We start from the raw sequence: 20367 nt of genomic DNA, 5'->3' as shown, positions 1-20367 counted from the left end.
TCTCAAACCAAACAATTAAAAATAATTGGTATATTTAGTATACGTATGTGATGCGGGCAGTAAACATAAAAATTCCTGCAACAAGTTCTAGTATACGAAAGTAATAAAATAGAGCCGACAGGATCTGTGCAGCTTCTGCAGTGTTGTGCAGTGTTCCTATATATATATATATATATATATATATATATATATATATATATATATATATATATATATATATATATATATATATATATATATATATATATATATATATATATATATATATGTATGTATATATATTGAAAAGAAACGTAATCTTTAAAAATCGGTGTTGAAATATTACGCTTTTAATTTAAATATTTGGCGGACAGAAATAACTAAGAACCTACCCTAACCGTTTACCATTTCGCATGCAAGAAGAAACCTATTGCATATACTGTATTACATAATTATTCATTTGGAAATAATTAAGATACTTCAAGGAGTTCTGTCTAATTAAGACTGTTCACCTCGTCCCCTGTCCTCCAAATGAAGACCACTGACAATACCCGATCACTCAAGGCCGCAACACTTTCTACACAAAACAGCACGATAAATTAGCGCGATATGCACAGCGTCATATTGGAAGCATTTCTTCGGCAGACATTTTACAAAAGGTCCTGGTATAATTTATCCGTGAAAGCGTTGGCGACAAAAGACATGCGTATAACCCTTTTGCAAGAAATAAGGTGACAGGGACTGGCTTTGAGACATGCAGGGTTTAAGACGAGACAACAGTGGATAATACATGTAGTAGTTTAGTATCGTTGTTGACATGGTCATGTGGAAGTGGCTGTTCCTCTGGGTCTTTCTTGAGTGTTGTTTATGGATAGATTGTTCTTCTCTTCAAGAAGGAAAGTAAGATTTCATATGCACAATAAAGAGTTTGGGTAGCGCCTTTTTATTTATAACAGCTGGGACTTTTTTTTATGGAATTTATTTTTTGTAATAATGGAGGTTTAGACGCCAACTGAATACGGTACATAAACTTGATTAGTACTATTAGATTGTGCAAGTACAATTTTTTGGGGGGTTTCGAAAAAAAATATATATGAAAAATTAAACTAAGCGATTTACTGTTCAACAAAAGCAATGTTCAATTTTTTGTTTTAGATATTCATGGACATCATTTTTCGTTGAATATACTGTTGTTTATCATATACATTATAATTACTTTAAGACCAATAATTGTAGCAACACGGTATATGCTCTTCGATGGACTTTTAATTTTCGTTTATCAAGTCAAAAACGAAATCACGAAAATTTATGAAATCACAGTATGTTGATTTTTAACCGTGCTTTCCAACGGAAATGCCGGGTGGGCGGGCAGCTGCCAAAAGGGTACCTTCATTGTACGAATAACTCCTCCTACAGTTTTCAAGATAGGAAGTTGTTCTTTTGCAGATCAATTGAAAATATATTAGAGGTGTACATGTTGCTAGGATTTTGATTTTTGATAATTTATGAAAAAAATACCAGCTTTTGAACTTAGTCATTTTTGGCAAAATATTGCATATAGGGTTCCCTCATTGTACGGATAACTCCTACAGTTTTCAGGATAGGAGGTTCTTCTTTTGCATACGAATTTTGCATATATCAGAGATGTGCATATTCCTAGGAATTTGATTTCTGATAATTTCTGAAAAAAATACAAGCTTTTGAACTTAGTCATTTTTGGCAAAATATTGCATATAGGGTAAATATAAAGTTAAAATACTTAATTAGTACTAAACTGTATTATTCTGTCAAAACTTGAATATGAATGATTAACTCTAGGTGCATCTTTTGATATACGGAGTGGATTTGAAGTTGGTTACATTTAGTAAAACCGATTCAATAGAACCATCTTAACAAGACTTTGGATTTTCAGTTGGACTTAGCTACCTATTTTTTGCGTCAAAACAAGTTAAAAATGACGCGGTTTCAAGCGAAATATGCACCGATTGCGTAGTCTTAGCTCAAAAGCCAGACAAATCTTGTTGATTTCAAAGATATATGGCTAAGTGGCCAGCAATAAAATAGCTACAGGCCTACGTCACATTGCTGTTTGACGCATCTACCCAAAATCCAAGTTCTTGTTAAAATGGTTCTAAATAATTTTTGTGCGCGAATCGGAAAGACCGGCAATGCCCCTTATTTTGTTGCTCAAATTGAGTCAAATTATGTGTAAACACATGCTTTTTTCAGGCCAAACGTTTGTAAGGAAACCTGGACTGAGCAGGAAAAATACACGAGGAAGTGTAAATTTTGGAAATGGGGTCGATGCGCCACATACAGGTATGCCATTCGACATCATTGAACCATTATGCACACATACTGGCTGTGATTGGAAGGGGGGTTGAAGGTTATGGCAAATCAAATGTCATTATGAAAAATACATGTCAGATATTTTAGACAGTAGTAAATAACTATAGAGAAAAAAAGATTGCGTGACGTGGCAAATCACGCACCCAGATAGCTGCAAGCAGGGACGTAAATATCTCCCGGTCTGAAAACTTTCGGATGGACGACCATCCGAATTTTTTCTGACCGGGAGCTACAGACCTGCAGCTAGGACACAGAATGTTAAAATGTATTCGATCAACTGCAGGGGGGGGGGGGGGGGGGGGGGGTGTCCTGGTTGATCCGTGGTACGAGTTATCTAAGGCGTGCGTGACAACAAATAATGGCGCGAAAACTGAATTTATGGTCGTTACAGAAGACCTTGGACTGGCTTACTGTCCTGCTGGTGCAAGTGGTAGGTGGCGACACATGATATCTCGTGGTTGTTTTTTATGTATGTTTGTGTTCTGTATAGCTGTTTTATTCACTGATGTGTAAATCCCATACATATATTTCATTGTATTAATGAAACATTTTGCATATTGTTGCCTGGACATTGTGAGCAGTATTTCATTCATTATTTGCTATAATCATGATATTATTATTATTATTTTTTTTTAAATGTATATGCCCCCTGAGGGCCCTTGATTGGTGAATAAATAAATAAATAAATATAACACACATATAATAAGTATATAGTTATTATATTAATCAGAGACAATGTGGTGAAATCAGAGACATAAATAACATAGTTATAAATAGTTATTTATGTCTCTGGTGAAATGGACAATGTTATGCTAATACATGTTAAATATGTAAATGACCTCTGACCTTGGTCCACTGCCCACCCCAATACCTTGAGTTCCAGAGTAGTCAGTCCAGTCCCGTCCGCCTACCAGCCACCAGAGAAGCCAGTACGATGATCACAATTTCACTATCTGATTCATAAGAAACGACACATGCAGTTGGATCTGCCCATCAGATAATTATTTTTAAGAAATTTCTCTTCGCTCATGCATTGTCTTTTAAAAGCTCATGCAGTGCTTGCTGGTGCTTCATGCTGGTGAGCTACACTTGCTTTTATTTCTCAAGTGGTCTATTGAATCCCATTTGGGCAAGTGGACCCTAACTGTTGACTTGCATGATGTTCTACCATACAGGCCACAGCCTTTAAGACACCGCTCTCATAGGGTCAAGCAAGGAAGTTTTCTTATGCAAAGGACTTTTACTAAAAGTCCCCTGTGGAAGAGTTGGTCATCCTCAGGAGTTAGGAGTGCGATAGAGGAGGTAGAGTGGACCTTAAAGGATAAACAGGACCCAACGAAAGGGTCAAAACGCTTTATGGTAGGTCGTGGCTAGAAGCTTGCCACATGCTACAAGCTAGCGTGGTGAGCTTATCAGCGGATATACCCCTCATGTCACCATTTTGAAAGCAGATGAAGATTCCAAGTTGGAGGGATACATGGCAGGACCATGTATATCTGTATAGGCACGCAACACAAAAACACAACACAAAAGTGTATGTCTTCAATTCTATTAAATAATAAATATCATTAATAAAAAAAGGGACTATAAGGGTATATACATGTATATATTAATATATCAAAGATTATGTAGGATGCAAAATGAAGCAACTCTGAATTCAGTCATATTTTTTTGGTCATTTATTTTTTATTGGAGTTCATTGCAAAACGTGAAATACACAATAATGTTCATTAGACCTTTGCTTCATGTGATCATTCATTTCTGTTATTGGTGTTGAATAATTAAATGCATGTCAAAAATCATATTGTACATTCTGATATTGCTTTATTAAAACGGCTTATTTTAAAGTGAATACATTGTCAAATAGTTTACATTGATTTTAAATTACATGTATGTATTATTTATTATATCACATATTTGAATATTTTTTTTTACTAGAACTATTACAAAAGAGAAGCTGTATTGTTGTGATGGATATAATTACTATGATGACAATATCACAGCTTGCAATCATGGTAAATGTTCTATTTATTAGATATTTATGATTCAATTTATTTCATTAAAGACTTGCCATGGTTAGATGTTATATCAGATATTGTAAAAAATAATGAATTTCAGATTATGTGAATTAAGGTGGCACACTACACCTTGAAATAGTTTCTCAAATCAGCAGAAAATTACTATACAATGTATACTATTATGAGCTATGATGATATTCAACCAAATCAATGGATACTTAAAGTTAACGATTAAACAAAATATTTATAGTAAAAAGCATCTTATAACGTCTTAAAAAGGTTGAGTTGTGATGTAGTGAGCTACCTTAAGCCATTAAGTGTCATGTAAAAGGATGGTCAAACTGATGAACAGTAAATCTTTGAAGCCAGACATGTTTTGGACTTTTGGTACAATATTTATTTTTATTGATTTCGCCTCCAAACTCAAACATTGTAGAGCATATGTGGTATGTAGGTTTAACATTGATTGAGATTGGGGAATGGTAGGGAAATGAATAGAATCTTGAGTACCTGTAATGGATGAACATATGAACTAGTACTGCAGTGTTAATCTTGTCTATGATATGTTTTTCATAATCTTGATTTTTGTTTTGCCTTAAGTAAGTTGTTAAATTCTCATTATTTGATCGTGCCAAGGCATGTGATTGAGTTTATTTTTTTTCCACAGCAATTTGTAATAAAAAGATAAATCCCACGGGAGCCTGCACCCGGTCCTACAAGGATGACAAGATTCTGAAGCGTGACGGCTCAGTGGAGCGGAACAGTGGAGGCTCATGTTCCTCCCCGGAGAATTGCACCAACTGCAATGATGGTTTCTATGGAGATGGGCCATACTGCAAAAGTATAACGGAATCCTTAATATCTAAATTTTATTGAAAAATCATTACATCCTTACATCATTTTGTCCTTCAGTCCTGTCATTCCATCATCATTCACTTTCTGATCATTATCTCAACAACTGTTGCACACTTTCAACTCAAATTTGATATATCGTCGGAGGTCCTAAATTCGTTACGGTCCTTGAGTCGTGTCCCTTTTGTTTTCTTCGCGTATATCTCGAGATTAGGTTCTAGGCTAGGCATTCCGTGAAAAAAAAAATTTACTACGATATGTGACATCACTTCTTACTATACAGCAGCCGATAATGCGATCAAAAAAGGTTACATTTTTTTATTTCAAATTTTATTTTCAACTATTGCTGAGATTTCTTATTCCCAAATAAAGTTACAGATGAAAATGGCCAAATACTCATCTAAACCTAAAATTTAAGAATATAACAGCGGTTGTCTCTTTTTTTGACATCTTAACAATGAAATTCATGTGATCTGATTTAAATATTCAAGGCTAAACAAGGATAATTTTAAGTTACGAGAAGTAAAATTCCTTATAGCATTTGAAGTTTGTTTTGTGTTATTGTTAGGTTAATCCCGTTTCCAAAAAGAAACAATAACAGAATGTATTCCCCAACAATTTCACAAATGCATACAAATGGTTAAAGAACATGAAAATTTCAATGAAAAAGGCATCAATGATATTTAAAGTGCCAAATGCTCTCAGAGATACAGTTTTGCATAAAGTTGACCCTGAGACTACAGTTTTTTTTTTAAAGCGTCCGGTGTTATTGTGTTATGGTTTATTAGGCTATATTGTTCAATTTGTTATAAAATATTTATAATTTATTTTCATAATTTGCTATATTGTGCAATTCGTTATTGTTAGCACTATTTTCCATTATTAACAAATGTTTAGATTGTTTTGGCCTCATAGTTTTGTTTATATCCGACGTCACGACTCTAGGACCAGTTTTCAAAATGGCCGTCTCCGCTTCATTGGTGCTTAGAATGCTCACTTATTTGTTTATCAAATAAAAAATAATGAATACAGTGTAAAGTTTTACGAAGAAATAGATGTACTTTAGATATGCTATTAATAATTTAGTGTCAAAATTTTCATTAAGTGATTAAAGTGGAAGACATTCTTAGGGTAACGACTCATGGACCTCCGAGGATATGGATGTATCTTATGAATATACAGGTTGAATTTAAATTTGGTTCTGATCTGATGATTTTTGACAGAGTTTTGTCGCTTGAATTAAAAAAAATAAATAGGAAATATACTTTTCAATCATTATCACCACTGCAGTGGGTACACAGACAGTATATTTAATTAAGGTTCAAGTCACCTACCTTAAAAAACACTATAAAGCCTAGTTCCTTCTCAAGTGTTTATTCATTACAGTGTATAGTTTAATTAGGTCAATCAGAAGAGATTTGTGCTTGCCATGCACTTGTTACAGCTGACTCTTGTCAAAATGAATCAACAACAAATTAAAAATCACTATCTTATTATAATGGGTACATGTATTTTCCTGTTACAGTCTGTCCCCCAATTGATCACTGTAATCATCGACGTTGCTCATCCACGTCAGATAATATATGCGTCTTTTGTGATGGAGAGGTTGCGGAGAAGGAATACTACAGGGCCTACACCCCCATCCCCAGTGGAAAAACAAAATGTGAACGTAAGTATCCGTTTCAGTCATTTATTTTGGTGTTTACGCTGAACATTTTAGAATGTACTGGAACTTGTAAAATAAATCAAAAAATCTTTATTTTAAATGTCTTAAGTGTACATAATATTACAAGGATACAGTATTAGCGCTATAAAATCAAAGCATTTGATTGCTGTTGTATTTGCTGAACAAAAAATAAGAATAAAAAGTGAGATAAAAAATAAGAAGAAATATATTTTGATATAGATTGAATTATAATTTTTAGCTAGCACAGAGTTACTTAATCTCTTCTAAAGGTCACAGTTCTATCAAATTTAGATTTAGTTGTGTACCTTTAGAAGAAGATACCCGGTATACCAGGGTCAAACAAAAAATACGAAGACAATGTGGCTGCCTATGATATATTTTTCATAAAAGTAATAACTAACAGATTAATTTATGCACCATCACTATTTTATTGATATGTGAACTAGTGAAAGGATATTTTTGTTACTGGATTTTTAAAACAACATGTTTTGTCACCACACAACATGGTAACATTCAAAACATGATGTCAAGACAAGTTGACGCAGTTTAGCAGTCAAGTTAAAGAGGATTTCTTAAGTTACTGATTTCTTCAAAGAAGGGAGGGCATATTGCTTTGCTGCTGTCTGTCGGTCTGTCTACCAACAGTTGCCGTTCATTTTCTTCGAAGAGGATGAAGATATTGAAATGAAATTTGGTATACAGATTAAACATGATAAAATCTAGATCAAGTTCGATATTGGATACGATCGAGCAATTTTCGACAAAGTTATGGCCCTTGAATGTAGAAAAATTCCAGTTATTTGCAGTTTCCGCTTATTTTCTTTGCAGAGGATGAACATATTGAAATGATATTTAGTAAACCGGTTTATCATGATAATATCTTGGTCAAGTTTGATTTTGGGTATGATAGAGCAATTTTCGACAGAGTTATGCCCCTTGGACTAAGAAAAATTTCAAATATTTGCAGTTTACGTTCATTTTCTTTGTGGATGTTTCTTAGGGAGGGGGCATAAGTGTTTCACAAACATCTCTTGTTTTTATTGGCCTTTGTATGTTTTAAAGTCATTTGTGGTATGTATTTTTGACATCTTTTATTTCCAGAGGCTTGTTCCTGGAGATCAGATAGTACTCGGTGTTTCCCAGGGACATGTACGAATGGCCTGGCCTCTAAGTGTCAGTGTTCTCCAGGCTTCACTGGGCACCACTGTGAACAAAGTAAGTCATAATACACTGTGAACTAAATACGAAACTATGACATTACAATGAACAAAGTAAGCCACAATATTTAAACCACTGTGACACAGAGTAAGTCATAATATACTGCTGAACAAATTAAGCCACAAAAACACCACTGTTAACAAAGTAAGCCACAATACACCACTGTGAATACCAGTGTTAACAAAGTAAGCATTGATAACACCATTTGCAAAAAAAACCTAAAAATATTATTGAAACTTTGACCATGATTTATATATTGGTATATTTATATTTAAGTTGTTAACGAGACATCAGTAATAGAAAATGAGTGATTGATTTCCTCTGCAGAAAGACAAGCTAAAAACAATTGAGAGTTGATTTTCAAACTTTGACTGTTATTTGTGCATCATCTTAATTATAAAGTTGTTACGGAGGCATCAATAATGGGGAATGAGTGCAAATTAGAGGACTCATCAGGCAGAATCCTAGCAAACCCTGCAGATCTGAAAGAAGCCCCACCACAGCCCATCAGATGGACCAACAATGTCACCTGGGAGAGGGCTGTCACTAAATGGGATGCTCTCTTCCAACTTCCTGCTGCACCCCCAGATCTCACCGGTCTGGACCATTATGTCACAGATTACAGATTTGGAATCAAGTTTGCTACCACAAAGCTACGACAAGTCAGGGGTAAGGATTGGAAAAAGCCATGGTTTATATATTGGTCAGGGGTGTGCAATTACAAAATTTGGCCACTAGCCCAGGGGGAGCGAAGCGAAGCGAAGCGAAGCGAGCTCTAAGAACTAGTGTGCGCGGGAAAAAGAACGAGCTAAACCTACAGTTCATCAAACAAAATTTTTTGTCTATGTCCCTTAATGCTCTCTAATGTTTTCACCTGTGGTGCTATGCCAAAAATGGCTGACTTTTAACTAATAATTTTCGGTGTCTTAAAGTTTGAAGACATGTTTGGAGTACCGCATATGCTTTGGCGAGACTCAACAGATTTGTTACATGCTACCATACCTTCGTATCGAGTCGAGAAACGTAAACAAAGACGAACAAAGTCATGGATGGCTTCACAGTGCACTGGCGCTATATTTCCCGCGATTAATTTAGAGGTGGATCAAACATCTGTAATGAATGTACTAGCTATTTCAGTATACCTGCCTCATTGACATATGAGTTGTTTTTATTTTTTTGTCCCCCGCCGCAACGGGGAGCGGGAACATAGAAATCCTGGGCATCCATCCGTGTATCTGTGCGTCCGGACGTCTGTCCCTCACACTTTTTTGTAAGCCCTCTCATGCTTACAAATTTTGACGGATTTTCATTAAATTTATACCAAATGTTTATACCACTATTACCTTGGTCAAGTTCAAAAATCAGCATTGGTCGATACTTTTTGTTGGAGTTATGGGACTTTGACCACAATAATGACTCCGTTTTATCTAAAAATTGACCTTGTAAGCGCTCTCATGCCTACAAATTTTGACGGATTTTCATTAAATTTATACCTAATGTTTATACCACTAATACTTTGGTCAAGTTCGAAAATCAGCATTGGTCGATACTTTTTGTTGGAGTTATGGGACTTTAACCACAATAATGACTCCGTTTTATCCAAAAATTGACCTTGTAAGTGCTCTCATGCCTACGAATTTTGACGGATTTACATGAAATTTATACCAAATGTTTATACCCTAATACCTTGGTCAAGTTCCTAAATCAGCCTTGGTCGATACTAGTATACTGCTTGACCGGCGGGGGACTCAGGAATTCTATTCTTGTTATATATAGAGATTATATAAATATATACTAGCAAGAGCCATACTTAACTGTCATATCGATTCATTTTTAAGCTAATTGTGCATGCATGTACAGTAGGCAGGTAAGTATATGATTAGGGAGGAAATAAACAATAGGACATTTTGAACTAAATAAAAAGGAATAAAATGAAAAAATAAACAGTTAAAAAATTTATGTAGATATTGCATATAGTCAAACCATTAAATTTGAAAGTGGGAAATTACACAATCTACAAACAGGGACCGGGCTCTCTCTCTCTCTCTCTCTCTCGAGGTAGGGGGTTGAGCTGTATGTATCATAACCATTAAAATTAGTACCTTTGGCATACTTATTGTAGCGCAATACTCTCTCAAAAATTCTTTGAGGTTCGTTGATACCTTTATATGAATAACACTAGGTTGACAATGATGCAAGGTATGTGTAATTCTTGCTGCGCTCGCCAGAACGGTAGCACCGTAAAACATATTTAAAAATTTATTATTTCATAATATCTATCTGTCTGTAGATAGATGATTAAGTGTCTTTAAACATAAATTTTCTATTTTAGGCCATAAAAAATTATTCTCAGATGCGGTCCAGCGGAGATAATTTTTTTCTTTTTATTTCTTTAAAAAAAGGATGCAGTATTTTTCTTTTTATTAGCTCAAACTAAATGAAATAAATAAGTCGTCATGTTCTTCAATCAACACCACTACCACGAGGTTTGAGAAAGCCTCATGTTTAAGCATAATGGGATATTTAGTATAGTAGAAGCTTCAGAAACTCTCCTGCTTTATGCATTTGAGGTTAAACAAAGTTCTTGATAAACCAAAAGTAAAATCATTGCTGTCGCGATCATAACTAAACACAGCATCTCATAACTAGATTCGGCGGCCATTTGCAATTGTTATAATTAAATGTGAATCATCGCATTGTTTACAATTATGTTCTTTATTAAGTCAAGCGTTTTATTGACTTGAGTATCTAAAATGTGGTCCTAATTCCGAAATTTTTTTTTTTTCAGAATAAGCAAGCACATTATCAAAATTTTATTTTATTCATTTAATGATAAAAATGGGCAATGCACAATGTTAAATCAGATGCGCGTGGGCCTGAGAACCAAGGAATTAATTTTTGATGGATTATAAAATTGCAGGGGGATCCAAGATAGCCGAGCTGATACATAACTGTGAGAATGTATCTGAGGCTGCCCCTCTATCAACAGCCTTCTCTTGTAAGAGAACCTTTGAAGACCTGAAGAAATCATTACAAGGCTTCAAGCATGATGACCAGTATGCACAATGATCTTTTTCTGTATTTTTTATTCTGAAAAAAGGTGTAGATTCTTACATAGTTTATGAACAACAACTATCTATAGTAGTGACACCCAGGCCAGGAGGAGTAGGAAGCTCTACATAGGAATGTATATTGAGATAGTACAATGTATTCTTTTTAAGAACTACATGATACAGTTTGTAATATTGCCAGACAAGAATACTTATTGTGTTCTATTTACAATCAGAGTACATATAGTGTATATACATGTACTATGATCCTCAAGTACTGCATTTCTAAATGTTTCTCCTGCCATTTTGATCATAAATGACATTGCTATGTAGGTAAAGTTTCAATATCTTAAAATTATTTCATTCTCAGGGCTTTGCACAGGTGATTGTTAATGCCTTAGACTTCTGTTTCAGGTTGTTTTTCTCCCTACAAGCAACCATTGGTGGTTATGTGAAGGTAAAGAACAGAGAGGCAGGAAACAAGATAGAGTACCACCCGTTTGTAGGAAATACAACAGAGAGGGAGTTTGAATACCACTGGGATTTGGCTCCCCCGTACCACAACCTAGAGCAAGGGATAAATAATCCCCAGTTCCTTAGTGTTCCAGATTTGACTGAATCTGTAAGCTCAAGTGTTCAGTGCTATATACTGAGTTACCAGAATTTTATTATGCCCCCTTTGAAGAAGGGAGGGCATATATTGCTTTGCTGCTGTCTGTCTGTTTCTCTGTCTGTCGGTTGGTCGGTCCACCATTTTCATTCAATTTCTTGGCAGAGTTGGCACATACTGAAATGAAATTTGTGTTCAGATTTATCATTATGATATCTAAGTTAAGTTTGATTTCGGGTACGATCGAGCAAATTTTGACAGAGTTATGCCCCTTGGACTTGAAAAATTCCAATTATTTGCAGTTTCCATTTATTTTCTACACAGAAGTTGCACTTACTAGTATGAAATTTTGTAGATAGATTTATTATGAAAATATCTAGGCCAAGTGTGATTTTGGGTACAATCGGGCAATTTTTTACATAGGAATATATAGGGTAAATATTTAAAAATCTTCTTCTCTTAAACTCATAAGCCAGGAAAGTTGAAACTTGTGTGGAAGCATCCTCAGGTAGAGTAGAATCAAAGTTATGAAAATCATGATCTCTAGGGGGTAGGGTGGGGCCACAATGGAGGGTAGAAGTTTTACATAGGATTATATAGGGTAATTAAATCTTTAAAAATCTTCTTCTCAGAAACTAATCAGTCAGGAAAGTTGAAACTTGTGTGGAAATATCCTCAGGTAGTGTAGATTCAAAGTTGTGAAAATCATGATCCCCGGCGGTAGGGTGGGGCCACAATGGGGCGGGAGGAGGGGGTGTCAAAGATTTACATAGGAATATGTATAGTAAATTTTTAGAAATCTTCTTTTCAGTAACTAATCAGCCAGGAAAGCTGAAACTTGTATGGAAGCATCCTCAGGTAGTGTAGATTCAAAGTTTTGAAAATAATGACACCCCTGGGAGTAGGGTTGGGCCACAGGGGAGGGGGTCAAAGTTTTACATAGGAATATATAGAGTAAATCTTTGAAATTCTTCTTTTCAGAAACTAATCAGCCAAATGATTCTTTATAATTGTTAAGACATTTGGCCCCAGGACAATTCTTCGGTCTCACAGAAGGTTCAGAGTTTGAGTTTTTAATATCCCATAAATAAATAATTGTTAAGGATCTTTTTGAGAACTGCAACATGTGATATGACTATAAAATCATCCTGTTAGAAAAGGGACTAATGATTATAAACATAAGAATATCCAGAGGGGAAAATGGACTTTATATATACAGCATCTACATGTATCATTGTACATTGTCCAGATAGTTTGTATTATGACTCCATCAAGCTGATTTTATCATACCGATTGTTCCTCAGGTGAGCAATGTGGCCCATGGGCCTCTTGTTAAATAGTCTGCGCTCGATGTTTCCCAGTCGAAAAACCATCGGAAAACACCCACATTTTGCTACAAAACATCAATTTATTAAAAAAAGGCAATCTTCATGAAGTCATTTCTACATTATGACGTCACTTTTGTGATAAACTTTTACACCCTTATTTTCAATACAATTATCCTTCATCTTTTTTTTAGAGCTTGTAATAAAGCTTTAATTTTGGTGGCAAAAAATGCATAATACCGCACATAGGCCTTTGTTATTTAGATTTATTATAATAATATCTAGTATGTCAATTTTGATTTTGGGTACGATCGAGCAATGTTTACAGAGTTGTGCCCCTTGGACTCTGAAAATTTCCAATTAACGGTATTTGCAGTTTCTATTTATTTCTACACAGAGATCCCCAAGTAAGGGGGCATTGGTGTTTTACAAACATCTTGTCTATATTTGTCTTTGTTCTTTCTACATGTTCATAGCTTCTTGTTAATATTATGTATCATTTTAGACGTGTGTACACTACATGTTATTTATAATAAAGTAACTTTAATTACGTTTTTGAGCTATTTTTAATTTCAGCCAACAGTGGATATGACTTGGGGTGGCTGGGCCGATGATTTGTCGGGACTACAAAAGTACCAGTATGAAGTTTTTGAACTTGGACATGATGGGAGTGAGTTATATGAACAAAAAACAGTCAAAAGTCCAACAAATATATCACTCAACGCCACACAGGTAAAAGCATGGAGCTATTAAAAAATGTTTTGCTAATTATCAGAAAAAAATATGATTAATGAATAGTTACAGCGAATTACAGAATACCGGTAGAGTTTTCAATAGCTTGTTGGATTGCTCAATAGGGTATTCAATTTGGTCAGCAAGGTATCTCATCAGGTTTAAATCTAGGTCCTGTGGTTACTCAAGTGTAGATTGTTATTTTGCTCTCAACCCATTCATTTTACACAAAGAAAACCTCTAGAACACTCTCTCCTATTGTTAGCTATTCTATTCATAGACTTTTAAAAAGAATGTTCACCTGGACAGCACTGGACTCTATAGAGCATCAATTCTGCTTGGAGTAATTTGAATTTTGTTTTTCAAAAAATGTAATTCAAAAGGCAGTTCTGAAGAAACAAACAAAAGAGAAAAGCATAACTTTAAAAAGGAGATATTTTTCCCTGCAAAAAATCATTAAACATTTTGGTTCCCTGATTCCTGGTGCATCTTATGCATCTTACAGCACTAATAGTTATTTTTTGTGCTGACTGCTTAAGTAGTTCAGACTTTAATAGCAGTAATGTAGGATAACAGAGAGAAACAAAAAGGCCCAAAACGTGCAAATGTTAACCAGATTAACTCACTCTATTGCTGTCATACCTGAGTAATCACATGACCTAGATTTGAACCTAATGTGATACCTTGCTGACCAAATTGAATACCCTATTGATCAATCTAGCAAGCTATTGAAAACTCTACCGGTATTCTGTAATTCGCTGTAAAATATATTTCTTTTGTGACACTTTGGGAAGCAAAATATGGCTTACATGTGGATTTTTGTTAAAATGCATATGCATCATATATTACAATAATTGCTTGATTGTACTTTATGTTATTAAATGTGAATATTTCAGGCCTCTTTTGAATTGCCTCATCCTGGAATGTTTGCTATTCATTTCTCGGCATTTGACAAAGCAGGAAACTACAAGACAAGCCGAAAAGTTCTCCTCTATGATAACATTTCTGAGGTTACCTTAAAACCTGGCAAGGTCACAAGAGTCCAAACTGCCTCCTCAGAAAGCAATTTTGAATGGGTCACTAAGGATACCAGATACGTAGATATTTTGTGGAGAGACAGATTTCTGAATCATCATCATGAAATGAATAGAACACTGAACAAAGTTAGACAAAATCAGGCAGTGGAATCCAGATATGATGATCACTATGGAGAAAGACAAGTAGATCTGATTCCTAATGTTCATGGTAAACTCAATGCTTTGTAAATTTTGCACAGATTATTTGAAATTTTCACTTTATTGCTACACATTAGAAAATGGTAATACTGATTTGTTGAAGTGATGGTGAAGATTTTTGTTTTTAGCTTGCGTGGATTTCAAAGTAGCGTACAATGTCACGGATACATCTGGCATTGTGGATTCTCAAGACTTCACTTCAGTGAGTTCCATCTCAGCCCAGGGGAACCAGCTTAACTTGCCGTGGTCGGACGGTAACAAGCTGGATGTGACTGTGCGAGCTATCGACATCCTGGGAAAATACCTGGATGAATCGGTCACAGTGTACAGAGATGCTACTCCTCCTCTCATTGAAGACCTATGGCTGACTAGAGGCGATAGATTGAATGTCAGTGTACATAGAGTCGAGGACTTCGCAGAAATGACGTAAGAAGTGATATCAAATTAAACCAATCACTAAAAACTGTCTTTTTCAGAGCAGTTAAAACATGATTTGATTATCTACATTTTAAGGCCTGTTTATATACATGTATGTTATAGCATCTGAGATTTTATGGGCTATATTCTTCTGACTGTAAATTCCTACATGTGATAATGTTGTGTTTGAATAATCTGTTGTTATTAGTGCACATCCATTTACACAGTTAATTTTAATTTTGTTTTATTTTGGTAGGATTGAGTGGATTGCCTATGATTACCACAGTGGTCTGGACAGTATTAACTGGAGGCTGTTTGATAATTTCACAGGAGTAGACATCATACACGGTTATGAAGACATCCCTGTCCAAGGAATGGCAAATGTAAGAACTGTTGTTGCCTGTAAATCTTAATAATAAACCAAAGATTTTCTTGACTTTGTGTAAAAGTACCAGTAATAGCCCAAATTTAGGAATGTGTTATTAAAATCTGTGAATGAAACATGCATGCATGCATATAAACAATTTAAATTGTACTTACATAAGGAATCACCCATTTAAAGTTACTGTAACTTATGCATGTATTTTAACAGGATACTGCAGCATGTGAATCCAAATATGGCAGTTATGCAAGAGGGGCTAACTGCTATGAAACTCCATTCTGGGGGGCTTACCATAAAATTTTTCAAATAAACCCTGCAATCAAAACAAATGGAGGACTAAAGGTTGGAAAAGACAAAGGACTGCATGATTCTGATTACTACTTACAAGTTACAACTACAAACAAAGCTAAACTGACTACAGTGTTGTCCAAAAAGGTACACTTTCTGGTTTTTAGCTCACCTGAGCTGAAAGCTCAAGTTCTGATCATACTTTGTCCGTCGTCCATCTGTCCGGACGTCTGTCCATCTGTAAACTTTTTACATTTTGAACTTCTTCTCTAAAACTGCTTATCCAATTTCAACCAAATTTGGCACAAAGCATCCTTATGGGAGGGCGAATATAAATTGCAGAAATAAAAGTCCGATCTGTATTCAAAGCACAGAAAACCTTGAAACTGTAGAAAAAGGGGGTGCATTTTTAAAAATCTTCTTCTCAAGAACTACTGAGTCCAATTCAACGTAGTTTAGCATAAATTATCCTTATGGGAAGGAAACTATAAATTGCAAAAATTAAGGAATAATTCTGTTTCAAATCTGAGTTATTACGAAAATAATAATAAAGGAAAGGTGTGTTTCAATCAGTTTAATAGCTTCGGGTTCGGCATCCGGTAAAATGGGTTGGCAAGACTTGGCCTGAGCAAAACAAAAGATTGGCAGTTATTAATCTGCCAATCTTATTAAAATTTCAGGATATTTGATGGACCAGTATATTTGTATTCGCTGTAGATATTGCTGCAAAATAATGCGTATTTGGAATTGACCATTGCCGATCGGCCCCTGCTTTTATTTTGCCACGGCCCGGATTTGCATACCCATTTTATCAAGACTCGTATTTTCTAAAACGAGGTTCGTTGTTTAAAGCAGCCATGACATTATACGAAAAAGGGTCGATCTAACTTTGATGAATTTGCTTGTTGTGCAACAGTTTGCGTATGAAGGGAAATTTTTGAAACATGCAAAATATATTGGTGCCGATTTTGTGAAGTAAATTGAGGCTAAATATTTCAATGCGGTGACAGTTTTCACACATGACGTTGGTGTTAGCTTGTTCTGATTTTCGTTTTGTTTTCATTATTTATGCTTTGTAACCTGGGAACTATCGTCTGTATTTCGTGATTTTTACGTATCAAATCAAACAGAGACTTCGGTAAATCAAACAGTTAACTGTTTACCTGCGCAAATTAAGCAAAATCTGATGTATCAAAAAAGTACTGAAATACAATTCATTCTATCGATAATTCGGCATTATCTTTTGCGTAATGGTAGATTAATGCAATAGGTTTTGTTGAGATGCTCGGCATTTTCTCGAGTTTATTCAGTTTAAATAGAGTTTGATACTGCTGACAGAAATATGTAGGTATATATACATGTATATATATGACTCATTTCGAAAAAATAAATTGCGTTCTTTATTTGTTTTAGTGCATGTTTCTTGTGTTTAATTGTTTACAATTTCTATTTACAAACCATATTTGAGTGTTAAGCTTCGAATCATAAGCAAGATACAGAGATTTGCTCACAATTCTATGTTTGTACACAGATCTTAAAAACTAAAGATTAAAAAAGTAAAAAATTTGTCAATATTTTTTAACAAAATTTTCAAAGTCTGTTCTTCCAGAAACCAACTTTAACAACTTATTGTATTGTAAACTTAACCTTTTTTCGTCATTATTACTCCTACTGTACATGTGATCCTTGACTGTGTTTGTGTACATTTGTATAAAAACTGATTTTGAACCTCAAAAACTAGTGAACTGGTCTTGAGTGAATAAAAGAATTGAAAATCTTAGGCCATTCTTTTTTTCCATTTTAAATGCTGAATAGGAAATACCAAGTTAAAAATCTTAAGCTGAATGTAATAAACTTATGTGAACAAAATATGACTCAAACCTAGGCGAACTGTGAGCTCTGTATCTTGCTTATAATTCTACGATTGACGCTGAAATTTTGGTTGAACATTAGAAATTCTATATGAATTAGAGTATGTTAAATACTTGTACAAACAAAATAAAAGAATGATATTCTGTATATACCTACTCTGTGGGGCCCCCTCTTTATACAATAAATAATGTGAAATCTACATCAATTTTGATAGTTTTTCAGACACGAGTAATTAAAAACGACATCTTTAAAACAGTTTCCATAGTTCTGACACATTTCTGTTGCGGGGATAAAGTAATTATTGCTATTCCTAAGAAAATATCACAGCGGAAAATTATCCTGGTTTGTACGCGAGGTAAATAACAGTCATCTAATTATAATGGAGAAGACAAATTAAATTTTTGAATGTTTTTAATTTGAGGAATTGAGCACATTGAGGTACAATTTTCTTTTTCATTTCTATACATGTAGGATTTTTAAAATAAAAAACAATAACTATTATATTTTTTTTTATGTACAATAACTAGTAAGTAGTTGATGAAAAAATGTACATATATGCTCTCATATATTTTGATCGCTTTACAAAGTGGGGGGGGGGGGGGGGGGGGGGGAGCAGAACGAAAATATAGGGAATTGGAAGTTAACAACTTAACAGTGTATCCCTACCAAATATTTAGTTTTATATCTTGTGTAGGATTTTCTGAATCTGGTAAAAAAATAGTATTTCATGAAGGTACAATGTCAAAGATTACGTGTATGCAAAAATAAGTGTAAAATTTGAATATTTTACAATATTTATTTTTTGTTATTCCACCGAGGGACCATATGGCACAATATTTTTTGAACGCCCATTGTTGCTCAGGTGAGCGATGTGGCCCCATGGGCCTCTTGTTGTGGTTGTTTTTTGTAAAAGGAATACCGATACACATTGCCATAGCTGAGAAAGGTGGACAAGTGAAAAAAAAAGTGGGCAAAATAAGTGACATATTGTTGCCCACATTTTCATCATGTTTGATGTCCAGATATGTTGTTTTTCTGCAGATAACAATCGATACATCCTCTCCTCACACGGGTGTAGTACAAGATGGTGTCCCAGGGACAGATGAAGTAGACTACCAGCAGGGTATGACCCTGAATGCTCATTGGGAGGGCTTCTTCGACAGGGAGAGTGGGGTTCTGTTTTATCAGTATGGTTATGACACAAAGCCACTTAGTGCTTCAGCATTTTCTCTTGAGGCTAGTGGAAATGTAAGTAGTATAGAGTTACTTTATGATTTACACTAAAAAGTATTGAAAGGTTGGTTGATGTAATCCAGGTTTTATTCACCATCTGCTATTGACTTCAGGGTCAGATTTTTGAGACCTATTCCCTGCATGCTACCCATACAGTCACCACAGAGGGGCAGTACTACATCTGTGTGGTGGCCTATAACCGAGCTCTGGAGCCTTCAAAGCCCATATGTTCTGACGGGGTGACTGTCACCACCGCAGTGCCATCTGTGAAGGAGGTGAACATAGAGGGAGCCACTACAACTGGGGGATTAGTGACTGACACCACAAATTCCAACTACTGGATTGTCACCAATAATAGATTCCGACAGCTGATTAAAGATCCAACATCCGATTGCATGTAAGACATGATTTGCAGAAATGAAACTGTACAAATCTCCTCTCCCCATCCTAACCCTTCAATGATATTGGTTTTTTTTCTAATGACTTCTATGTACATTTAGAGCAAAAGTAAAAATGAAACAATTTATTTTTCTTTCTAATGAACACTCAAGCTTTCCTACATTGACCATTGCAGCACCAAAGCAACAGTTGTTGCTGACCTAGATCTGTTGCCCGCTGAGCACAAGAAGGGCGACGCCTTTGTGACGGTCAATGGGAGTGTGTTCTGTGCGAATTCTACAGGCTCACCCCCCTCCCTCAGTCCCACGCTGTCCAAGTCTTCCATGGTGAGTGATATTACGGGAGCTTCCGGAGTAGCAGTTTGTGTTTTGTGTAGCTGTTTGTGAGTTAATTACTGGTGGACAAATGTAAACTAATACCATGATTTGTGGTTTTGTAGCTATTTGTGAGTTGGTTACCAGTAGACAACCCTGGCAGTGTACACGACTATGAAGTCGGTTTCTCATCTACCCCTGGAAGTCCCGCCCCAGACATCATGGCCTTCAGAAGCACCAAACAACACCCACATATTCACATTTTCCACACTGATGTGCCTGATGGAACAGAGTTCCACATTGTAATAAAGACCATCAGCAAAGCTAATGTTGAAGGAATTCAGGTCTTTAACTGACATATTTCAATTTTTGTAATTTTCTGAAGTCTCTTCGCATATTTTCAAGTT

General features: G+C 35.2%; 1 protein-coding gene across 1 annotated transcript in view; it reads left to right on the top strand.

Annotated features, from left to right (window-relative positions):
* Positions 1-730: 730 nt before the first annotated feature.
* Positions 731-20367, top strand: part of LOC105338964 (uncharacterized) — a 38166-nt gene continuing 18529 nt past the window's right edge. Inside the window, exons 1-18 of the mRNA XM_066085214.1 lie at positions 731-879; positions 2209-2298; positions 4267-4343; positions 5014-5187; positions 6724-6867; positions 7987-8100; positions 8506-8772; positions 11024-11159; positions 11568-11775; positions 13665-13820; positions 14717-15065; positions 15184-15481; positions 15729-15855; positions 16065-16289; positions 19056-19262; positions 19361-19644; positions 19822-19972; positions 20086-20304. Coding sequence (XP_065941286.1) covers positions 797-879; positions 2209-2298; positions 4267-4343; positions 5014-5187; positions 6724-6867; positions 7987-8100; positions 8506-8772; positions 11024-11159; positions 11568-11775; positions 13665-13820; positions 14717-15065; positions 15184-15481; positions 15729-15855; positions 16065-16289; positions 19056-19262; positions 19361-19644; positions 19822-19972; positions 20086-20304 — 3309 coding nt within the window. The 5' untranslated portion in view covers positions 731-796. The remainder of the gene's footprint in view (positions 880-2208; positions 2299-4266; positions 4344-5013; positions 5188-6723; positions 6868-7986; positions 8101-8505; positions 8773-11023; positions 11160-11567; positions 11776-13664; positions 13821-14716; positions 15066-15183; positions 15482-15728; positions 15856-16064; positions 16290-19055; positions 19263-19360; positions 19645-19821; positions 19973-20085; positions 20305-20367) is intronic.

This window comes from Magallana gigas, chromosome 5 (assembly GCF_963853765.1).
Source record: "Magallana gigas chromosome 5, xbMagGiga1.1, whole genome shotgun sequence".
Lineage (NCBI taxonomy): Eukaryota > Metazoa > Mollusca > Bivalvia > Ostreida > Ostreidae > Magallana > Magallana gigas.
The sequence above is the reverse complement of the archived record's forward strand: the minus strand, read 5'-3'. Positions and strand labels throughout refer to the sequence as shown.